At 44.9% G+C, this 25,079-nt stretch overlaps 1 protein-coding gene across 4 annotated transcripts in view; it reads left to right on the top strand.

The window, feature by feature from the left end:
- LOC144755198 (coagulation factor XIII B chain-like) overlaps positions 1 to 25,079 on the top strand; it is a 603,405-nt gene that overhangs the window by 516,342 nt on the left and 61,984 nt on the right. For all 4 annotated transcript variants that reach the window (XM_078643896.1, XM_078643904.1, XM_078643888.1 and 1 more), the window contains one exon: positions 5,043 to 5,219. In XM_078643896.1, the coding sequence (XP_078500022.1) occupies positions 5,043 to 5,219 (177 nt within the window). The remainder of the gene's footprint in view (positions 1 to 5,042; positions 5,220 to 25,079) is intronic.

Below are 25,079 nucleotides of genomic sequence, written 5' to 3'. Positions count from 1 at the left end.
GTGTGGAGGCTCTTTGTGAATCACCCCTAAATGTAGAGACAGGACCAACTTCAAACGAGGAATTTAATGTCTCCGCCTAGAACTGGAAGCCCTCACTTTGTACCTTAATTTGCTGAATGCAGACAGATGTCTTGTTATCCAGTACTCCCTAACATGATTATTTTCAGGCATAGCTTAGGAAGTTAGTTTCTGGAGAGTGAATTTAAAATGTCCATCTAAAAAAGCAATGGTCCTGAGAATGGAGGTGTGAGATGACTAAGGTTCAGGAAGAACTGTCCTCATGAGGAACTGGGTCAGTACTGATTTGCATCAGATTGTCCTCTGTCTAGAGTGGCACAGTAGACAAAAATAATGAGTTGCTACTCTAAGTGATTTCTAATGAATAGACTATTTGCAAGTGTTTGTCCCGTTGCATGTTGGATATTTGATGGCCAGTATAAAGCTTGGAAACCTGGGACTAGCACAACTTTCCAAGCCTACTTCTGCTAATGTTTTTGAATTTCAAAAAGTAGTAAATGTGCACCCGTTCAAGAGGTACTTCTATCAGTATGGATTTACAACTCATTTGGTAAAACTGTCATTACAATATACATTTAAGTTTCCAATTCTTAAAAATGAACAAGTTAAAACCTCTTAGTGAAATGAAAACAATGACAAAAACCAAAACAGACATAGCAGAACCCACTCAGACCCAACTACTAAGTCAAGAATGAATTGATTGTTGGGTGTCACACCCCAAACATCCCCCCAAAGGTACTCCCCTGTTGTTGTAAACTTTTGAAAAATCACGCAAACTTCAAATGCAGGCGCACTCCTGGTTTTTATTAATGGTCTTGAATCGCAGATGAGATATATTTGAAGTGTCAGGTAGGATGCTTGAATTAATCCCACCAACTGGTAATTACTGTATGCCACATTTCAATCCTTTGTGATTTTTGATCATGTGATCGCTTTAGAAAGAGACCAACCTCATGCAAAGCAGCTTGGACCATGCTGCAGTCGAAACAGCCTAGATTAATGTACACCCCTTGTATACCATGTGAATTGGAACAAAGGGAACACCAGAATAGAAGACAGGCATCTGCTTCTTAATATGAGCTCTTCTGTGACAGAATATGAGAACATACTTCAGTTTGTCACACATATGTAATACTTCTACCTCCTTCCCTCACCACCAAATAGTAATGAATGAACATGGAAGGAAGCACACCGGTATATCTCCCTTTAAAAAAATAACATGGTAAGGCATGACCAACTGCAGTGGGTAGTAGAGATGCATTTTCAGTAGGTGACCTAGGCGTTACATCTCCGTGGAAATGGTGAGGCAAATAAGTTATGTCTTGCTTCAGGAAAGTGACCCACCTGCCTGTGCCTAGTGCTAGCCCTGTTTTGCAAAAACGAGCAGAACACGAATTGTACATTGTGCTGAACTCTCATAGGTAATGTGGCTTGTTAAGAAAAGATTATTAGCAATCTCAAATGCATACTGGCCAGGAAGTGCGACCAACAGAAGATCCTCAATATGTACTGATTTGTCCCATAACTGGCATGCATCCCATACAGGAAACATCCTTTACAACGCAACTAACACAACGCACTACCATTACAACAAAACTTTTACAACGCAGGATCCATTACAACGCATGCCATTACAACGCAGCTGCTATTACAACACATGCCATTACAACGTAAGTATGGGTAAGTATTTAATTTAATTTTAACCCCTACACCATCCAACACTTACCCTCCTAGTACGCCCCCCTGGATTTAGAATAGTATTTTTAACCCCTACACTATCCAACACTTACACTATAAATTACTTACCCATACTTACGTTGTAATGGCATGCGTTGTAATAGCAGCTACGTTGTAATGGCATGCATTGTAATGGCATGCGTTGTAATGGAGCCTGCGTTGTAAAAGTTTTGTTGTAATGGCATGCGTTGTGAAAGCATGTAATGACATACGTCCATCCCATACTGTTTTAGAGACTGAGGAGGTCACAATGCCCTTTGTGCGGAAAACACGTAGCTGTTATTCAGGTAGCAAATGTAGTATGGCCACGCTTCATGGAGATTGCCACTACATTGTAAGATATTTAATTAATGTCCTTAATTTTACTCATACTTACCTTCTAAGTAAGTAGATGTGGAGTCAAGAATAAATATACAATTATTGTACATTGTAAGGTAGGTCAATATGGTGGGTGCAATCTTATTGTATGCCAATGTTGTTGACCCCGTAAATAGTTACAGTTTAAGTTTATCCAACAATTAAATCATAGTTCATACAAAAATGTAATCATCAAACCTTAACTGCTTCACTAACGTTGTTGTAAATCCAACGTTATCATAATGAATCTGATTTCTAAAGAAAACGAGTTAAAAATAAATTGCACCAATTCGGAGTTACGACTTCCCATCAGAAAAGTTTTCAAATGTCCAATATATTTTGGGTCTTTATAATCCTTCGTTGAGGTCCAACTACAAGTAATAAGATAATATGAATCAGGCAATGCGCTTCAGACAGGTACCCAACGCATCACATAAAACTTGCCGTATATCACAGGAACTATGATTCAGTTCTTTGACAAACTTAAATTCGACTTCAGGGGAAATTGATTTAGCCTAATTAGCAAGTGTGGCTTCAGTGCGTCCTATGACTGGTAAGCATACCCCTACCATCAGCTATTTATAAGTATCAACTGTCTGTTCAGAAGACAGAGAATGTTCCAAGACGCATACTACATAAATTCAGGGGGGCAGATTTACAAGCCCCTTGCGCCACTTTTGCGTCACTTGGGAAAAATAATCACTTACCTCAAAATAGTGACATACAACCCTCAGTGTGAGAGGACGGTCTCAGATAAGACAGTGTTGTTATGTCAGAAGTAGTCTAGCCAGGGAGAATGAGAATCAAATATATCCATAGTAGTCATTAATGTCAGGCATGCCTTAGGGCATGCAGATGGGCTGGAAAGATGGTGCCCAGCCAATGTTATTACTAAAAATCTTAGGTTTTGCCTATATTTTTAACAACCTTTCCAAAAGTCCTTTTTCATCACCACAGTTAACTTAGGGCTGACTGTGAAGGTTTCCACATAACCAGGGCCATAAAGCCACTGGGCTCTGTCTGAGACCAAATTTCCTTCTGAAAGGGGGATCCGCCACAGACACGTCAACTGAAGAACGGGTGGAGGGGCGTGTCTTTAACCCCTTTACCACGGCTGAAATTCCGCCGGTGTGTGGCGGTTTTAAAGAGTGGGGGGGGCGCGTTGGCCAACGGACGTGCGCAGCACTAGCCAGGTAGTGCTCGCGACGGCCGTTGGCCGACAGAAGCAGTGAACGGGTTAACACATGGCCAACCAACTATTCTTTATATGTTGTTTGAGAATCTCCCAATCCCACGAACCATAAAGAAGTGCCAGACCTCACATTCACTAATTGCATAATTGGCCTTTTTTTAATTGGCATTGGAAAAAACTAAAAATACAATACTCAAAATAAGCAACGTTATACACTATATGTTATGGACAGTGCTGTTAACTGTCTCGCTCCCCAGTAGCCATTAGCAACCATAACTATGTACAGTACAAGCTTTTTTTTTTGTTCTGGCTGGAAAGCATAAGCATTATCTATCTCTATAGTGCTAGATGATATAATTACCTTTAGCATAAGGTTATCTTTGCTGGCATGTCCTTCTAGTTTACTCTATTATGACAGGATATATTTTCAATAGAGCCCCAGCTCTTTGCTAACACACATCTCATCATAACTGATGTGAAAGTACAAAAATGTAACTTCACTTTAGAATGCAGGAAAACAAGACTCAGTATCACATTCCAGCAGAGGCAAGGGATGAGGAATACATTGTTCAGATGGTGGAGATGGTATGACAGGGGTTGGTTACAAGCATTCATGGATTAGATCACTGAGTGCATTCCAGAGCCCACGGTGTGAGGGGCTGAGGGTTTGGGCTACCTCTTCAATATGGTATGTCATCAGAGCCACTTATCTCCCACAACTAAATTCTGTTAATCTCTGGTTCGCAGAGACTAAGGAGCATATTTATGACCACCTTGCAGAATGCAGAACACATAGAAAGAGGCCCCTTCCTGCACTTAAACAATCTACCCTACAACACAGGCACCCTTGCCTCATGGTGCAAGGGTGCCTACATTGGCGCTTGGCTGCCAAAACAACACCGGACAAGAGGAAAAAAGAGGAATGCACTGTATTGGATAAATATGGTGCATTACTGCCCTTTCACTTTGATGTAGGGCAGTGCAGCAAGGTGACTTGCTGCGCTGCCCAACACCAAATCCCCATAAATGAGTCCCTATATATTGTAATGAAGTGATATATTGGTTCAGAATGTGATGAGGAGTTCACAATGTGAAGGGGAGTTCTATGTTGGAATGGAATAGGGCTTTAGAATGTACACTTAGCAGGTAGTCTGAGTTATGTATAGAAGTAAGCCGCCTTAGCATTGGCTCTCCATAAATATTTGAAGAGGCCATCTGCGTTTGAGTCCTCTCTTTCGACATGTCACAGATATATCCATGTCCTCTGTGGAGATGCACTATGTTAGTATTTTTCAGAACATCTGAAAATATATTTCCTTGGAAGTCCATCTTTCACAAGTTCTGGTGCATTTCTTCCGTTTGAAAGGGATGTATGCTGTTACAACGCGATCAAAATGATCGTGGTACATCACAACGCATCTTTTACAACGCAAGTCGTTACCTCAACTTGCGCTGTAGGGTGCTGGACTTAGGAATAGTAAGATTTACTATTCCAACTCCAGCCTACGTACAGTAGGGAAGGTGTTGGAATAGTAAATCTACTATTCCTTAGTCTAGAGCGCCCTCCAGCGCAAGTCGTGGTAACGACTTGCGTTGTAAAAGACGCGTCGTAATGGCACCGCTGTGTTTTGACCGCGTTGTGAAGGATGTTTACCTTTGAAAGGGGCCTTCAATTGCAAATTTGGAAAATGTCTTCTTTTCACGCAGTACACATAGATTTTCGTTTTATTTTCTGCAGATCCATGTCGTGTATCACAAGAGGGTATAGATTTGCATAATTTAGAATTGGTGGGAGACAAAATATTATTCCATCAAGAGGACACCATTCAATTTACATGCAAACCTGGATATTTTGCTCCGCTAGCTGGAACCTGCAAGAACAGCAACATAATATATCCCACCTGCCTGCCAAAAGGTAAGTGCATCCAGCTGGTCTTGGAGTTACGCATACTGAATGCCTATGTAATCTTCAATTGTGCTCTTCTCTGCATTACCTCCAAAGTCTACCATGTCACTTTTGCTATCTCTTGCATTTTTATGAATTGCTATCCATGCCATATCGAGTTAAATATATTATCAACCCCACTCCTTCAGAAGATAATTCCCACATGATTTGAAATGTAGTAAAGATGGTAAATATATGAAATAAATAATAATTCATGATAATCTTTTAATAATCTATAATATTATATACAATAATAATATATAGTAAAGATGTGACTGAAGGAACTGAGAGACAATCAGAAAAATAACTTTCTGACTAAGAGTCTGAACTTGAAACGCCATCACTAAATACTGCACAATTATTTATTATTGCACCTCCACACGAATGGGTTTCAGAGTACGGGACTGTGATTATTTAACCGCATGCGCGCTGCGGCGATTTTTTCAAAAAGCCGCGTTAGATGACGAGCTCAGCTCGTCATCAGCGTGCGAGCGGTGCAACTGATGACGAGCTGAGCTCGTCATCAGCGCCGAAGGGGTTAAAACAAAAAACGTCAGGCATATATCGAATATGGTAGCACATAATTAAGCATTCTTAGACATATAACATTAAAAGAGAATTTGAAAAATTTTTAACAGACGAAATTGTTGATAGCATAATTGATCAGTACATATAAAAAATGGTGACCGGTGCATGTCAGCAACATAAACATCAAGCACAACTACATTAGGTTCAACATCAGTGATACTAAGATACGTTAAATAGCCGTTAGTTGGTCAGGTGTTATTGAATGACTCTAAGGTCATGATCGACTCAAGGGCATTGGTAGTCAGCCGCAGCCCATGCAGGTAAGAGCGGTGATGCCGGGTGGGCGGGATTTCGACAGACGATGACCAGGGAAAATTAATTATTTATTTAATTTTTGCTGGTCATCGTCCGTCGAAATCCCTATCCATCCGGCCCTACCGCACTTACCTGCAGGGGCCGCGGCTGTTGGTAGTTGCAGCTAGTCAATCGTGTGGGTGGTTACAGAGTGGCATTCTGCTACAAACCCCTTTGCTTGGTTTTACTTGTGAGAAAGTGTCACCCTAAGTGTCACTCATTTAGCAGTAGTACCTCATTTATATGTACATTGAAACCATCAAAAAGTCACAAATAAGCATTGTGGAAACTTGGCACCAATGACTGCAGCTGTACAATATAGAGGGCAGTCTAAGAGCGCCTGTGCTGGAGCACTATTGTAGGCGGCGCAACTTCAGTAAGTGACAAAATGGCTTTCTGGCCACAGCTACATGGAGGTCAAGTATATGCAAGAGACAATAGATGGTGCATCAATAGTAACACAGGGATTCATTAAATGTCAAAACACCAGCATTTGATCTTGAGCACGGCCCAGATTTGTTGGAATAAGGTGCTGCAAAGAATGACCACCGGCCTGGTTTTTTAAAACGGGACTTGGCAGAGCCTAAAAAAGCTAGTGGATATATTGGACCAAAACCCATGGGAAAAAGCAGGGATCTTGAATTTGGGCAACCCATACCAAACATTGCAGGAGACGTTTCCATTTTGGAATTCCAATTTCTGACCTACAGCAGTGTGACCCGGGCTAATTTAATAGATACAACTGGGGTGAGAGGGGCAGAGAAATCTAAGGCACATGCAGTGCTGACAGGTACGTTCAAACTTAGTGTAGGCAGGAGAGCAGAATTCCATTAAAACATGGCCTTGGCAACTTTGGCTAGGAAGAACTTACAGTCCTTACAGCCGGTGAGAGCAGCATGGACAGCAGACAATCAAAGTGGAATTGCAAAGGATCGTGAGATACTCCAAAACTGTTTCTAGAAATGTCAGGTACCGAATGATTCAATTTAACCAACTGCATTGCACTTATTTAACTCTTCTTTTAACTCCATAAGTTATTACCCAGGGTACCTGACCAATGGCCCAGGTGTCATGCAGAGAACACTAGTCTTATGCACATTTTCTGGAACTGTGGGTGCAAAGCACAATAATGGCAACACGTTATACAAGAGATAGGCCAACTGACTAGGAAGATAATTATCATATCCTTAAAGATCTGCCTGCTGGGACCCATGATGACATGCACAAAGAACAATAGAGCTGAATGAAAATTGGCCGGTCTGGCCTTCGTGCTGGCCAAAGGCAAATTGCCATGCAATGGAAGTCGGACACAGCGTCCCAGGTAATGAAATGGAGATGGGACCTTCTCAAATGTGGAAGTGGAAAATACAGATCTGAAATCACAGAAATCACAGGGTGGAATTAACGTCTGATTAACAGAGAGGGACACAATACTTCAGGACTTAGCGGGACAGAACAATGACAGGCCAATGTGAACTTTAGGGAGATATACACAGAACACTGAGCTGTATATTCACCATGGAGAAGAGGCGGCAAACACATGACACCTAATACTGTGTGTGCGGCATACGTGCTGATAAAAGCAAATATATCTTCTGGATGCAAAGAACCGTCTGCGGGGGGGAAGTATCGAAAGGCTATCCAAGGATGATGTCAGTCACTAGGGTGATTCAATTGGGTCTGAACCATAGGTGGGCCCTCAAGACCCTTACTGTGGTAACTGTGAAGTACAGCGCAGTGGAAACTGAAAAAGTGTATACCTCTCACAGCGCGGTGAGTGGTATACTTCTCACAGCGCGGTCTGTGTTTGTGATTCAAGTTACATGGAGGATTGTCAGTGATTCAAGCCTTATAACAGCTGACCCTTATCGATCATGCTGATGTTCACCATATGCTAAATTTAATAAAAAATATCTTATTTGCCAAATGACAATATACATATTTAAAAATGCGGTAAGCAGGCCTGTAAGTCCAGACTACATTGTTTTAAATTTCAACTAGAAGGTGCTGCAAGGTCTATGATCAAAGTTGAGTCTTTTCGAGGTACAATATAATTCCAAGGTACAGAACGAATATTGTGAATAAATACAGTTAAGATGTTTATAAATTGAATCATTTGATCAAAGAAGAATGGATTTGATATGTCATTGTGTTCATACAAAATGCCTAATGATGTCATACCGCGGATATAGCAATCGAAAAAATCAACTCATATGTGTTGAACAATCTGGTTATCATCCCACATTTTGAACAGGGTTTAATGATTTTCTGTCATATTCTTTACTCTGGAAAGCTACGGAAGAGACCAGTGAAAAACCAACTGCATCAATGGATCCTGTTTAAGATTGTTAAATTTTGGCCAGTTGAGATTGTGACCATCGACGGAAGGGAAACAGTACCTTTATAAGTGAAAGACTGATTGAACAGATAAATATACACATATGTATGGAACCCTTGATCTTAGTCATTAGTACCTTCAGCACATCCCCATGCTGCACTTCTTAACCTCATCCATGAACTAATAATATAGCCTTATAGCCTGCCATAGAGGGCTGTACCGGCTATTAAAAGCCCTCTCCAGCGTGAAAGGCTGGAGCCGAAGGCGAGGGCATTTAACAAGGGAGAGGGACTTTAATAGCCGGTATAGCCCAGCTACGAAGGGCTATAAGGCTATTAAAACATTCTGCCACTAGAGGGCAGAATGTTTTAACAAAAAAAAACAAAGCGTGGTGGGATTGGAATCCCTTCAGGCTCCCTGAAGCCTTTGTTCACAGCCAGAGCTGTGGACAAAGAAACATTGGAATGTTGGAGCTCCATGCTTATACCAACCATTATAAGCCTGGATCACTCCATTGTTTTCAATGGAGCTTCCAACATTCCAATGTTCTAATACAAAATACAGTCACCACGAGTAACTTTATTCAAGATACTTTTAAGTTAGCGTTCCAGCCAATCGCTTGCTGCGTACCCCAAAGCTCAATTCTTTAATGAAAATAGCAAATTGATTATCTAGTTTCATGACCGAAGATCATATACTATTTTGTTCTAAACTGTTATTACTGTATTGATTGAACACAAAGACCCTCATTTTAATTTATGAGAAAGTACCAGGATTGGGTGCGAACAGTGTTTAAATGCCAATCCTTGTCTTGTGAGATATGCTGCAACTTCATACGTTTTCCCTCATTCAACACTCAAATGTTTAGTACTACACTGTAATTTTTACCCAGAGTTAAACGGCAAATGTAAACTTATTGCACATCAACAAAGATTCATCACATTATAATTGCATACTATTCGTTTCATCCAAAACATTGAGTAACATTTCAATAATTTGCCTACAATAACCACTGCCCATCGATTTTCTCATAAAAATTCTTTCAAGAATCATAGGTAAAGTTTATCTTCATGCTCTATTTTCATCATAGATTTTTAATTTATCACTGACATTATTGTAAGACACTCCATACTATCTTGGACATATCCAACCATGTTTTGACAGACTTTTAACTTCCTAACAAACTCGAAACTCTAGGAATCTAACCATCCTTGTATATTTTATTGTAGCATTATCCATTTGCTAAAATCTCAGCTTCCTTTTTTTTATAACTGTTAGGTTTTTATCATCCCATCATGCTTTTGTATTTTGCACCGATGATGCTAAATGCATGTTGAGTGTCAGATTATCTTTTGTGTATCCAGTGCCCCATGTGTGGCTTTTATCACCTGTGAACTGCAGAAACAAACCCTGGCTCGGCCTTCTTCTAGATCCTGTTCCCCGCACTCTCCTGACTAATAATGGGCCTCATGGCGTAATTGACTCAACCCCAGCCTGTGAGTGAAACGCAAGGACAGGGTGCGATCATGGGCTAAGGTGAAATACTGCCTCTATTTTAAAGGGTAAACGTGGCATCCAAAGCAACACATATTTCAGTGGAACTTGGGTCCCTGTCCCTCGACCTCACACTGACAACATGGAGCATGTGTAATGGGGTAAGAAAAAAGGCACCACATGCAGACAGTCGATAGCACAACATAACACCGATCTATCACTTTAACTCCCATCTTATCCTGTAGCTGGTACCACTTATCCCATCAGGCCAGACACTCATGCTCTTGTGTTTCTACACCTCCCAATTGGTGCAGCAGAGCATAAACTATATCTTCACGTTAGTGGCTCCGTTCCAGAAGTACTGTAAGAACATGCATTGTTACCAGATATTCCCCATCCACACTCAATCCCTGCCTCATTTCTCAGCCTTCCACCTCCTAGGGTTCCATCATGTCAAGTGCCGACAGTTTGTAACCTCTGTATAATTTCCTGCAAAAAAATGCATCACCAAATTGGTAGCTAATTCATTCTTTGACAAGCCCTTCCTTCTCTTTTAATAATACTAATTCACCACTAATCCTATATGGGTCCCGGAGTAGCGTGTTACTTGCCAAAAAAATGCTTTAACACTCCGTCAGGTTTAATAAGCGCTATATACATGCAAACTTTTCCCCTCTTCTATCACTCCACTATCCTTCTGAATCCAAATAACTGACTGACATATCCACCACTCAAATTACTTTTATATTTGACTCTACTAATTCACCACTAATACTTTATAGGTTCCGGAGTAGCGTACTGCTCGCTGAAAAAGCGTTCCAATGCCTCGTCAGGGGTAGTAAGCGCTATATAAATGCAAATACAATGCAAAACAATAGGTTGCAGCATAAAGGCCTCTTTTTCATTCTTCCTCATAGACACTTCCTCAACCATCTAAACTTGTCGCAGCTTTGTAACTTGGCTCCATCCGCTATCGCTGAGGCTACCATCATGCTCATAAATCAGCTTTTCAAGTGTGTGCAGCTTCTCCAACACTGGGTTTAGTTTCCTGCCAGCCAATGAGGCTGCTCCCTGACAGACATCCAGAGCTGATTAGGCAAAGCTGCAGCTATGTTTTTGTCTACATCTTGTTTCCACATTACCTGGTGTGGTGAATGCAATTACCAATATATAAAACTCAGTGCACGTTTCAGACAATCATTTCTCTTTTAGGTACTTACCACTTCAGCTTTCAAGTCTTCAAGCTCCATCACCCCTTCTAAACAAGCATTTACAATGCAACGGTCTCGCCTTTGCAAAAGTTAGAGCTATTGGCATTGTAAATGACACCATTTTTATTTATGTGTTGGTTTTGAAAACAGATAAATAAATGGCATTGTTATTTACAATGCCAATAGCTTAATCTTGCAAATGCGAGAATGTATTGTGCACTGAGAGGGACAGTAAGGAGGCATTCGCGCTGAGAGGGGCAGTGAGGAAGTATTGTGTGTTGAGGGGGGCACTGAGGAGGTATTGTGCGTTGAGGGTTCAGTGAGGAGGTATTGTGCACTGAGGGGGGCAGTGAGGAGGTATTGTGCACTGAGGGGGGCAGTGAGGAGGTGTGGTGCACTTTAGAAATAATCTGAAACCAAGACTCCGGAATCAGCTGCTACCCTGTCAAAAGACTAATTGCCTTCAATAACACAGCTGTCTTTGCGTGAGCTATGAACCCGTAAATCAATTTTATTACACAAAACTAAACATTAACAATTATTAATGTTATTAAACAAAAATTATTTTTTAAATAATTTTAATAAACCAACAAAACTTTAAATATTCACTTTCCTCAATTTGTTTGTGGTGAAATCTTTCAAGATATCTTGGAAGTCCACCTTTTGCAAGCTGTCGTATTCAGTGGCCATAATGTCAAGTGAGTTGAGTGCTTCTTGTGTCATTGGAGATTGATGACAATTTTTCAGTAGTTTTAACTTCGAAAAGGTTCGTTCACCAGTAGCATTCATGATCATGAGGCACCTATACATTCTTAACGCCGTCATTACATTTGAAACATTGATTTAATGATGAGTTTGTATGACTGCAATGCTGCAGGGCACATAGCCCAGTGCCTACTTTGCCTATCTGGTAATCCGGCTTCGAGTACCTGACCAGAGTACTGGAGAGTACTTGCACTGGTATACTCCCCGCCCAGGGAGGTGTGCACCATACATTGTTGGTGCCTAGATACACCACCATGCGCCACTGGTCTGTGATGTACACATTCAAGGAATGAAGAATGCTTAGATAGGCGGATGTGGTAGTGGAAGGAAGAGTGGTTTGTTGGAAGGATGGATTGTTGAGCGGATTGGATGCATGAGGGCACACACTGATGAATGAATGCTTGGATGAATCGATTTTGGGGCAGCCATATGGTGGTTGGGTAGCCTGAAGGGGTAGGACAGCTCCTTGATGCTTTAGCAAGTTGGTTGTGTTGTGGGATGGATACATTTACTAAATGGAGGATAGATACATAAACATATGGATGAACAGAAGAATGGACGGATAGGCAGATACATAACAGATGATGGGTGCATTGACTGATCAATGGGTGTGTTGGGTGTACGAGTTGATGGACGAGGTGGGGGGACTGTGGAACCTCCTGTAGCGGTCTAGTTTATGCACGTCACGTAGACGTGACGTGCGGCGGCCATGTTGGCGGCGATGCGCGCGCATCGCATTGCGCGCTGAGAATTGTAACGAGAGCAGCGCCGGCCGGCGCTCCTCGGATAAGTTAATATATCTATCTTAATTAAACGAAGTCGTACCATATCCACTGGTTGCCTGTGGTCATTGAGATACTTCACAGTGGCGACGAGGTCGGGATGCATTTCCGGACGACCACGACACGAAAAATAAAACGGACCCTCCACGTGGGCAACCTCAAAGGATAGTACAAATCTGGACACAGCTATCGGGCTCATCCAGACCCGGGCAAGGTTCCCTGCACTGCCCCGCTGACGAGATTAATCACCAGGCCACAGCAGGACACGCATGAGGTACGGCGAATCCGAGGAGCGTGGCAGTGCCACAGCTAACCACAGAGGCGGCGAATAGGCCAGAGCAGTGGCGCGAACACCCCACAGCTGCAAAGACACGCACTACACTCCTGAGAAACCACGCCAGGGAGGAACAGCACTGGCTACCAAAGGGGAGGAGGTGGGGACCGACACCAAGAGTCCCCAGGGAGATACGAGCACAGGGTTCAAGGACAGCACCCCTGGTAGCCCCTCCGGCAAAGACGCCAACACAAAAGTCACCAGGGAGGTGAAAATGAGCGCACCGGCGGGGTATGCAATAGCACCTGTGCAATTTCTACCGAAACCCGGTGAACCACTGATGAAGTGGGAGGACTGGAAAGAATATATTGATAATTTCATAGGGGTCCTGGAGGACGAAAATGAAGAGAAATTCACCCCCCAAAGAAAGAAACGTATCCTGTTGCTGAACTTGGGACCGGAGGGACTCAGAATTTACAAGAGTCTGGTGCCCAAAAAGAGAGATGACACCGATGACGACGTGTATGCCCATGCAGTGGAAGACCTAGATGAACGTTATCGCCCCACTATCTGCGTGTCAGTGGACAGATTTAATTTCCAGCAGAGAAAACAACGGGCTGGAGAAACCATAGAAGAATACGTAGCGGCTTTGAGGAAGTTGGCGGCCACGTGTAAATATGCACTGTGGGAAGACGAATTCATCAAGGATCAGATCGTGATGCACACTACGAGCACAAATGTTCAAGACAAGTTATGGGCAAGCGGCGACACCACACTCAAAGACGTGTTGGTCATCGTAAAGAGGGCGGAACTCGCACGGAGGTGCGCTGACGCAACCAAGAAAGACGTAGCCGCCCCAACCATGGTGAACAGGATACAAGAGGGAGGCCACCGCAAAGACCAGAGGGGCAAGAACCCAGTGATCAAAGCAACCAACCGATGGCAAGGGAAGCAGATGAGCAATGACGGCAAGAAAACGTGCTACAGATGCGGAAGTTGGTCCCACGAAGCACATGATAGAAGATGTCCAGCGTTTCGAGCCAAGTGCCTACACTGTGGCATCTTAGGCCACTATGAGAAAGTGTGTAGGAAGAAACAACCCAAAGGCATGGTGAAATATGTCGACCAAGGTGAAGAAGATCAGGAGGAGGTTGCAGAGGAAGAGGTGGTCACCGTCTTATGCATATATGACCAGGTATTGAGCGTGGAAGGGAAGAGGTCGACAAAACCCATCCTGGACATGTCGATGGGCGGGATCACCATCACGGTGGTGGCAGACACCGGATCCCCATTCACCATTGTACAACGGGCAGTGTGGGAAGAAGTGTTCAGACCCGAGTTGGGCCCAGAGTTAGAGAAACTAGACATTCGGCCGGTCACCTACAATGGCGACCGCATTCCAATGGTAGGGTTCCGACGCCTGTTGTTCGAATTTAGGGGCCGATCAGCATGGTGCAAGCTGTACATTGCAGAGAGAGGACCCTCCGTCCTAGGATGGCTAGACCAGGGCGACCTGGGAATAAAGCTGGATCCAGGAGGGAAGGAGCAAATACTATTCACTGAGCAAGAGGAATGGCCTGACCTGAACAAATGGAAGGAGAACTACCCAAAAGTGTTTGGAGGCACGGTGGGAAGGATGGAGAAATTCCAACACAAGATTGTGCTCAAGGAAGGAGCCATCCCGGTAGCTCACAAAGTGAGGAACGTACCAATTGCGGTAAGAGAGGCAGTCCAGATGGAACTCCAAGAATTGGAAAAGAAGGGTATAATAGAACCGATCACCTGTGCCGAATGGCTGGCGCCCTTAGTGGTTGTAATGAAGCCCAATGGGAAGGTCCGGCTCTGTGTGGACCTGAGAGAGCTGAATAAAAACATTGTAGTGGAGAAATTTCCCCTCCCCAGAATCGAGGAGATGTTGGCCAAGACCAGGGGAGTAAGGTGGTACTCCACCATCGACTTGACCTCGGCCTACCACCAAATAGCACTTCATCCGGACAGCAAAAGCCTTACATCCTTCATCACCCCGTTTGGGTGCTACCAGTTCTGTCGCATGCCGTTTGGGCTGGCCTCGGCGGCGGCAGTCTTTCAGAAAATGATGCACCAACTGTTCAGAGACTGCAAAGGCGTCCAGTATTTCCAGGACGACATCCTGGTGATGGGGTGTGACAGGCTGGATCACGATCAGAAGCTGGAAAAAGTGCTACAAACGTTGGAAAACAAAGGCCTCACAGCGGAATGGACAAAGTGCCGATTGGGCCTACAATCGGTAACGTACCTAGGCCATGAAATCGGACAACAGGGCGTCACACCTAAAGCGGAAAACTTAAAAGCCATCGCTGAAGCACAGCCCCCCAAGAACAAGGAAGAGGTCAGGTCGTTCTTGGGGATGGCGGAGTACTACAGCAAGTTCGTGGTACACTTTGCTTCAAAGACCCACAACATGAGGCTGCTGACCAGGGAGAGCACTGCGTTCCAGTGGACACCGGAAGCTCAAGCAGAGTTCGAAACCATCAAAAGGGACGTCACAGGAACCGTACCTCTCAAAGGTTACGATCCACAAGGCACCACTGTGCTCACGACTGACGCCAGCGACAAGGGGCCTGGGCGCTTTGCTCATGCAAGACCGAGGAAGAGGGGAAATGGAGACAATCAGTTTTGCATCCAGAGCATTGACGGATACAGAGAGCAAATACAGCGTGATTGAGAAGGAGATGCTGGCGGTGGTATGGGCCATGACGAGATTCCGCCAATTCCTTTGGGGTACCCGATTTCTACTCAAAACAGACCACAAGCCGTTGGTAAAGGTACTAACATCGAGCGGACACGCCAGTGCCACACCCAGGATATCCAAAATGTCTCTAAAGTTACTCGAGTTCAGGTACGACGTGGAGTACATCCCCGGGAACCGGAACCGAGTAGCGGATTACCTGAGTAGAGCAGCCACCATGGAGCCCGGAGAGGAAGACCCTGCAGGCAGAGGGGAGTTAGTAGCTCTCGTAGAAGACCAGGAGAAGTTAATCAGCCAACAAGAATGGGCTGAGGCATACGAGGAGGACACCGACATGAAGGAAGTGAAGATGCACATCATACAAGGATGGCCAGACAAAAGAAATGTGAGGGTGAGCCTCAGACCATACTACGAAGTGCGGGAAGAACTGTCGGTAGGAGACAAGGGGGTATTCATTTACAGAGGAGACAAGGTGATCCCCCCAAGGAACCTCACCACAAAACTCTTGGACCTGCTACACGAGGGCCACCTAGGCATAGGGAAACTCAAGGCAAGAGCTAAACAAAACTACTGGTGGCCAGGCATGGACATAAGGGCCGAAAGGCGTGTCAGGGAGTGTCCACAATGTCAAGGAGCAGACAAGACCCTAAAACCGTTGAGGCCAGCGCTAGGGAAGTTTGACCCTCCCTTAAATCCGTGGGAAGAACTATCTGTAGACATTTTGGGACCCGTCCTAGATGACCAGGGCACACAGAAATACGTGTGTGTACTCATGGATCGATATTCCAAGTGGCCGGAGTTGAAAGTGGACGAGTCCATGGACACAGAGAACATCTTAAAGTTTCTGTCAGAGACCTTCACAAGGGAAGGAATCCCCAAATCCATCCTGAGTGACAATGGCCCCCAGTTCACGTCGGAAAGGTGGAGCAAGTTTATGCAAAGGAATGGCATCGCTATCAAACATACAGCCATCTACCATCCAGCTGGAAATGGCCTAGTGGAGCGATTTAACAGGGTAGTGATGGGAGCCATACAAGCCGCCATATCCAGCGAAAAAAACTGGGAGAAAGCGCTAGAGAACATGGTGTGGGCCTACAGAATAACCCCCACTGGCACGGGGTACAGCCCATTTCAAATATTGAGGGGGCGAGAACCATTCACGCATGACAACAGGATTTGGAAGGAAAAGGTCGTCACCAGCGAATGGTCCCCTGCAGTGGTACGGGCCAATCTGGAAAGGGCACAGACAATCTACACCAACCACTACAACAAACGAAGGAATGTGAAAGAGACAGGCCTGGAAAAGGGAGAGTGGGTGAGAGTAAAGCTAGCCACCCTACAGAAGAAAGGAGACAGCAAGTATAGCAAGCCTATGCAAGTCAAGGAAGTGTATGATCGAGCGGCCCTGCTGAGTGACGGAAACGTGTGGTCCCAGGACCGCATGGCCCGGTGCAACAAGGTATTGAGATGGGAACGACCTGAAATGGAATGGGAAGAAGTGGACGAATTGAATATGGAAAGGGGACAAGAAGGAAGCGAACAATGCGATGGAGCAAGTACAGAGAAGGTGAGAGAAAGTGAAGAAGTGAGCGAGAGTCAAGGAGCTGAGATGGACCGGCCAGGGAGAAGCGTGAACGATGATGGAGTGGTGAGTGAAGAAATGGAAGGAACTGGTATGCAGTACCAAGGGACTCTGGGGAACCCCGTCAGGGTTACCAGGAGCGGAAGGCAGGTGGTGAGGCCTTCCAGATTTCGAGACTTTGAATTGGACAATGATTGTAAGTGACTGCTTAAAGTTCAGTAAAAGGGGGAGATATGTAGCGGTCTAGTTTATGCACGTCACGTAGACGTGACGTGCGGCGGCCATGTTGGCGGCGATGCGCGCGCATCGCATTGCGCGCTGAGAATTGTAACGAGAGCAGCGCCGGCCGGCGCTCCTCGGATAAGTTAATATATCTATCTTAATTAAACGAAGTCGTACCATATCCACTGGTTGCCTGTGGTCATTGAGATACTTTACACCTCCCTATTTATCGCGGTATGGTATGCTAATCGGCGGGATTGGTTGTTGCCCTAGGATCGGATGTGGACACGCGCTTTCCGCTGGTGTATCTCACGTAGTGTGGTGTGGTGTGGCGGACGTTTCTGCAATGTTGTGGACATGGCCGCTGAGTGACCCTTGTCTCAGAGGCGAATCCTGCTCTGTGGAACACATTTATTTACTAGAACAGGCCCGAATCCGATAGGCCATTTCATCTAATGCAGCACTAAACACACAAGATGAATTAAAGGCAAGGCCTTTGTGTTGTTGCAAAGGTCACAGCGCCGAGCTATGTCCGTCGGCGAGAAGCATGTCATGGACAACACTTCGCCTACAAATATTTCCAGCACAGTGTGTCCTATAAGTGTTCTTGTAGAGTCACGTGGAGTTGATAAGTGGTAATTTGGCGCCAGAATCAGGAGACGGTGTTTCCGCTGCTGCGTACATGGAAACGTAATACACATCACAATGTCAGAAACAAGCAGACACCAAGCCACACACAGGCCTTGGTTCGACCCACAGAGACAGATGAAAGGTGAGAGATGCAAATACGCCAGGAGAGCCAAGGATACAGAAAGTCAGAGCCATGGATGGCTCAGTGCCGAGTACTGTAAACAGTCAGATCCATAATGGTGGATGTACAGCCAGCCAGAGCCGTGGACAGGTCGGTACACAGACAGTCAAAAACTTGGATGGATGGATGTACAGACAGTCAAAAACTACGAGGGGTGGGTGGCAGCCTGGCAGGCTACAAGTAGATTGTGGTGGTTTTGATGACATATCAATGCCACTGAAAAATGAACATTCGTTCAATTTACATAATCTCTGAAACATAAGTTTTTCTATTATTCACTTAGTTCGCGCTATATATAACTGCACAGATAGATAGATGTTTGTGCATGGGAGCAGGACTTTGATGGCGCAAACTTGTTTCAATTAACAAAGCGCGTTAATATGTTTTCGTTTGGGTACGCTTGAGTGTGCGTGCCAAAATATTAATTTATGGAAGTGTATTTACATACATAAATCTCTCACTTTCTCTCTCGCTGTGTGTGTGACTGCGCCTGGCAGGCACTAGGTATTCACGACTAAGCACTATACCAGCAGACACACGGAGGTGGTGATGGCCTCCACCCTCTCCCCTGCAACCCGTTTTATTATTCTAATGCTCCCTGACTCCCGGGGCGAGGTAAGAGTCTTCTCTGCTAGGAGGTGTAGGCAGGGGCGACAGATTACAATCTTGAGCGAATACAGTCACATTTGCAACCGGCGCCTGGCTGAGAGCACGAGGCGCATTAAGTGTGTTGTCTTTTACATGGGGTTCACTGAACTGTGTGTTAACCCACGGGGAGCACTGAGGGCAGCGCCTTGATGCCCTGGGTGGGCTGAGCGCTGCGTGTTTAACCACGAGGTGCACTGAGAGCAAACACTGGGTGCAGCGTGAGTGACAAATGGGGTGCACTGAGCGCTAACAACAAAAACAAACGTTAGAAAGTGGGTCTTAGGGCTTATTTAAAGACCAACATATAGACATAACCCCCACGGAATGCATATATAACGAAACATGTCCATGGGTCTAAGAAATCAATTAAACATCCTGTTCAAGACACAACTGAAAAGTGACAAAAACGTTAATTGTGAGGAAAGAAAAGTGTGCTCTTGTGTAAACTAAAGGCACAGCATAATGTCACAAGGGTATAAAAAGTACCCATCAGTTCCCGCTCGGTACCGCCCTTGTCATCATATGGGTTCTCCTCATACCTAGGAGAATACGCTGACAGCCTCAAGATGTTATCGTGGCTGTAGCCCAACCATTGAGAATAGTGTTTACTAGTAGGGAATACCAAAATGAATGTGTATGGGGGTAACTGATTTGCAGTGCGTAAGTGAGTGAGAGTGAAAAGAGTGAGGTGTAAAAAATTGGAGAGAAGAGAGTAGAAAAGAGAGTTTATTGATATCTCTCAAATCTTCCAAGTTCTAAAAACATTGCAGAATAACAGCAGATTCACCAGATAACTGCATAATATAGTCAGTGGTCAACATGTTTCAGCAAGTGTGGATTCTAGTTTTTTCCACTGCTTTCATCAGGACCAAGTATTCGCTACTGCAAAATCATGAACATTATAAAATTTCACAACCATGTCACCTGATTGTTCTAGATCATGTGAAGTATCCTCACAAGAACTGATTGTTCACATCAGACGAATGGTCGTGCCACGCACAGGATGTAAAGAAAAATGAAACAAACCAAACAAAAGATGTCAACAGTGAATTGTACATCTCATTGCTGCTAACATGCACACATTTATGCGCGTAATTATCCTTTATAAATATGGACAACGTCCCATTATTTCAAAGATACAAATCCGCTTACATATTAGGTAGAAGGATAAAGCTTCGCCTCACCTGGCTGCAGCTCAGGTAAGTGGAGCACCACTCTAATAAAAACATAAAGACAACAAAACAGAGCATTTGAAAACTTATTATGGTGGGTGTATATAGTAAATCCTAATGTAGGGCACACTGAACTTAGTCAGATATAGTGAGAGTGAGAGTGAAACAGTGGTTCAGAGACACGTGGTCGATTAGTAAAACCGGATATGATCACAGCTTACAATCAACTTTTCACATAGTGCTCAAGAAAGATGATAGTTTCGCATTAGTAACGGTCATATCTCACTCGGAAAAAAACCTTGATCTGATCACAGCTTGCAGTTCGCTTTTGACTTAGCAATCAAGAAAGACGATAGTTCCTCGCTGATAACAATAATGACTCAATCTCTGCGAGAGGTAATCATAGCCGTCAATCAGCTTATACATTATGCTTGAAAAGCGATAGTTGCACGCTAGTAGGGGTCATGTCTCACACGTTACGAGAGGTGATAATGTAATTCTTACTGCCATGGTGAGACCCCGCCTGTGCTGTAAACAAGCGCGTACTAGACTCGCCCAGTTTGTCTGAAATAGTATAGTTGTTGCATCTATACTCGCGCTACCGCATCGTCGCGCCCCAAAGATTCTTTGAACAGTAAGCCCGAGGTCGGGCAACCCCTTTAAAGGTATCATGCATCTACATATTGAAAAAATGCATTCCGAGTATGTTTCACAAGCACTCCTACGGGCACCAACCTGTCCGTCGGTTCTCCCTGGCGTCCGAGCTGACTGGGGAGGTGGGCGGCCATGCTTGGAAGCCATTTTTTTGTCAAAACGCAGCGTGTCACGTGAGTGTTGCATTCGCATGGGTACTTAGGAAATGTAGTACCTACTAGTTCTAACTCTGTTCGCCCCGATAACTAATAAAGTTTCTGTTCTATTTAGCCTGGATGGCTCAGAGTGATTTATTAAACGTAAAAACTAATTATGGTATCATGATCCTTATTTAGACAGTCATATCTTGTTTGGAGCAAATATGAACCTCAGAGCATTCTTAAAGATTAGGACCGAACTCCGTAAAAGATGTCCTTGTTGGAAACCAACTGTGTGCACATGAGAAAAGCGGGTAGGCATTGGCAATCTGCCTCCCGTACTTTTCAATGTGTGTAGTAGTGCCTGATACATTTTCTTTATTTTGCACTGTTCTTATGGTTCGATATTGAGTGTCAATAATCACTGATGGTAGAGACTGGGAGCCAACTTTGTGCACATGAGAAAAGTGGGCCGGCTGTCTGCCTCCTGTGTCTTACTCAATAGGTGCCATAGTGACTGATACATATTATGCGCTGTTCTTACTGTTCTATATAGAAGGTCAATAGTCACTGATGGTAGAGACTATTGTTGTACACGTTCTTTCATACTGTGATGGCATATTTTAGCGTTGTTATCGACATGTCGCACCCTACTCTCATAGTAGCTCTCTGGAACAGTCTAGTATCCAAATTAGCTGTAAAGGGTACTCGGAGAAAGAAGTCATGTTAAGGTTAAAGTCCTCCACTCAGTGTGTTTAATGGTTGGTTTGGCGGGCGACTACAAGGTACCTGGTTAGTAACCTTCATAAATTGTAGTGGATGAGAGGCAGTTTGTTAGGTTTATTTGGTGTCCCCACTTCATAACCGATGGAGCATTATAGTTACTTCCTATACCTCGTATGGTAATATATTTAAGAAAGCATTTAGTATTGGGCTGATGGAAGTAAAGATCTTATCCTGACCACTTGATAAGATCTATAGTTTATTTAACCTGCTCATGCTCAATCCTCTTGATCAGAATTTTTTAGATGTTAAACAGATTACAATCATTGTGTAAAGGGGGCGGTTTGGTGTGGTCTGTATTGTCTCCTGTCATGTGAGAATGTGCCAACTATCACAGTGACACCCATGGTATGTCTTCATTTAATCCTTCTTTATCAGTGTTAAGTCTGTAAACCCATTTCTGCTCTTTGGAAAATAGGTATTTACTGACGTCTGCCACATGTTCTGGAATGAATGGTTGCTCCAAAACGGTCCATGTAAATTCTGTTGGGCCATGCCCTGCTTGTAAAAAGTGGGCTGTAAGGCAAGTTGCTTGTTTTCGGCACCAAATTGTGCTCTTGTGTTCGGATATACGAACTTTATGGTCATGCCAACATACCTCAATTCAAGATCTAGCCCTGATCTCTTGACTGGGTGAGAGTACTCTGCTTAATTCAGAGACTCTGTCCATCACCACCCCTTGTTGTAAATAACATACCTCAATTGGCATGGGCATGTAATCAGGTAAATAAGATTATGGCTATTGCAGTTCGTAAATTTATTTTGGCGCCAAGGTTGATTCGTGCCGATGTCCAGACTTAGAAATTTGCTAGTCCGGGGACACACTGCACACGTGCGGCATGGGTGATATCCTTCCACTGCTGGCATGTCCCATGTGTGTCACAGGGCTTGCACTGAGCGCTGAGTCTTTAACACACAGAGTGCACCGAGCGCTGTGTGTTTGACACGCGGAGCTCGGGGCGCTGCATATTCAACTCACGAGGTGCAGTGAAAGCAAGAGTTTAACACACGGGTGCACCGAACGGGCATGGTTAACACACGAGTGCATCGAGCGGGCATGGTTAACACACGGGTGCATGGAGCGTGGCTTGGTTAACACACGGGTGCACGGAGTGTGGCTTGTTAAAAATGCGGGCGCACTGTGTGGTTATCACACGGTGTGCACCGAGCGCTGTACACTACTAACTCAAAGGCCCCCAGTATCAGGATAGAAAGAGCAACTTCCCTATTCCGAGCCCACATACCAACAATGAACCCCATCTCCCACTTTCTCCCTCGCCGTGTGTGTGACTGCACCTGGCGTGCACTAGGTATTCACGACTCTAACCTCTACCGGCGCGGAATGCAGCACTAACCCAACCTAATTCAGTCACTGGAGCCCCAAAGTACATTAACTCTAAGCTCTAAAGACTCTGTATCCCGGCCCTGCTGATTTACTTGCACAGCAGAAAAGGCGCAATCATCCTTGTGGAAACACGCAGCGCTTGGAACCTGCCCCTGTTTGCCTGAACCATTGACTGTGAGCCAGTCCAGCCCTCCGATACTGACTGCATAAATTGGATTGTGCAGTTGTGGACTCACTCTCTCTGTCCGCCCGCCGTAGTCACCTCCTGGCGCCCGGGCTGTGATGCTTCTTTGATGTCCTGGGTGGGCTGAGCGCTGCGTGTTTAACCACGAGGTGCACTGAGCGCAAACACTGGGTGCAGCCAGTGCAGCGTGAGTGACAAATGGGGTGCACAGAGCGCTGCCTGTTTGTCCCAGGGCGTGCACTGAGCGCTGCGTCTTTAACACACAGAGTGCACCGAGCGCTGTTTGTTTGACATGCGGAGCTCGGGGCGCTGCATATTCAGATCACGAGGTGCAGTGAAAGCAAGAGTTTAACACATGGGTGCATTGAACGGGCATGGTTAACACACGGGTGCACGGAACGTGTCTTGGTTAACACACGGGTGCATGGAGCGTGGCTTGTTAAAAATGCGGGAGCACTGTGTGGTTATCACACAGCGTGCACCGAGCGCTGTACACTACTAACTTAAAGGCCCCCAGTGTCAGGGATAGAAAGAACAACTTCCTTATTCCGAGCCCACACCTTTTAAAATACCAACAATGAACCCCATCTCCCACTTTCTCCCTCGCCGTGTGTGTGACTGCACCTGGCGTGCACTAGGTATTCACGACTCTAACCTCTACCAGCGCGGAGTGCAGCACTAACCCAACCTAATTCAGTCACTGGAGCCCCATTGTACATTAACTCTAAGCTCATTAAAGACTCTGTATCCCGGCCCTGCTGAGTTACTTGCACTGCAGAAAAGGCGCGATCATCCTTGTGGACACACGCAGTGCTTGGAACCTGCCCCTATTTGCCTGAACCATTGACTGTGAGCCAGTCCAGCCCTCCGATACTGACTGCGTCAATTGGATAGTGCAGTTGTCGACTCACTCTCGCTGTCTGCCCGTCCTTGTCACCTCCTGGCGCCCGGGCTGTGATGCTGCTTTCTGACTCTCACAGAGTGGACTCAATAGAAATGTACTTAATGCACCCTACGAGGCGCCCACCTGCTTCAATACTCGCCAGTCAGAAAAGTTCTTCTTCATTAACCTCCACAGGGATATCCCACCGGACACCCGCATTGTCAGCCTCTCCTGAGGTGCTACAGCCTTCGAGCTGTTCCTCCAAAAGGCTCCTAGAACCGACTCCAGTTCCACTGGGGGTACCAGATTGTGCAGCCTCATCGATTATAACAACATGAAAGAAATAGAAAAAACATCTATTTCTTTCATGTTGGAATAATCGCTGCACCTGCGCATTACTTTTTAAATGTTATAAGTAAAGCGCGGGTGCCGCGATTATACTAAAATGAAAGAAATAGATGTTTTTTCTATTTCTTTCATGTTGGTATAATCGCGGCACCCCCGCTTTACTTATACCAACATGAAATACATTTCTCTTTCAGCCCCGTCCCTTGCAGACTGGGTGGCCCGACTTCCTGCTGGGGTAAAAGGTTCCTTATCTTCTTTATGGGGCCCTCTGAACCCATAAAGAAGATAAGAAACCTTTTACTTCAGCAGTAAGTCAAGGAACCCAATCTGAAAAGGACGGGGCTTAAAGAGAAAGAAGAACGTAACTAGGACCTCTTCTCCAATGGCTGGCCACCGTTTAGGAAGCCAGCCAATGGAGAAGAGGGGCAGGGCTTAACCCTCGCTAGTGAAGTTCTCCTAAAAACACAAAATCTTGTGAGCTTCTGCTGTCGAAGGTGTAGGTGGCATCGACACGACTCTCAGGCAGTGGATCGGCTGCAGGTAGGGGTGGCCTTCAGTGGAGCTTTGTGAGGCACATCAGAGAGCAC

The sequence above is a fragment of the Lissotriton helveticus genome, chromosome 1_1 (genome assembly GCF_964261635.1).
Source record: "Lissotriton helveticus chromosome 1_1, aLisHel1.1, whole genome shotgun sequence".
In the NCBI taxonomy this organism is placed as follows: domain Eukaryota; kingdom Metazoa; phylum Chordata; class Amphibia; order Caudata; family Salamandridae; genus Lissotriton; species Lissotriton helveticus.
This window is presented reverse-complemented; position numbering and strand designations above follow the sequence as displayed.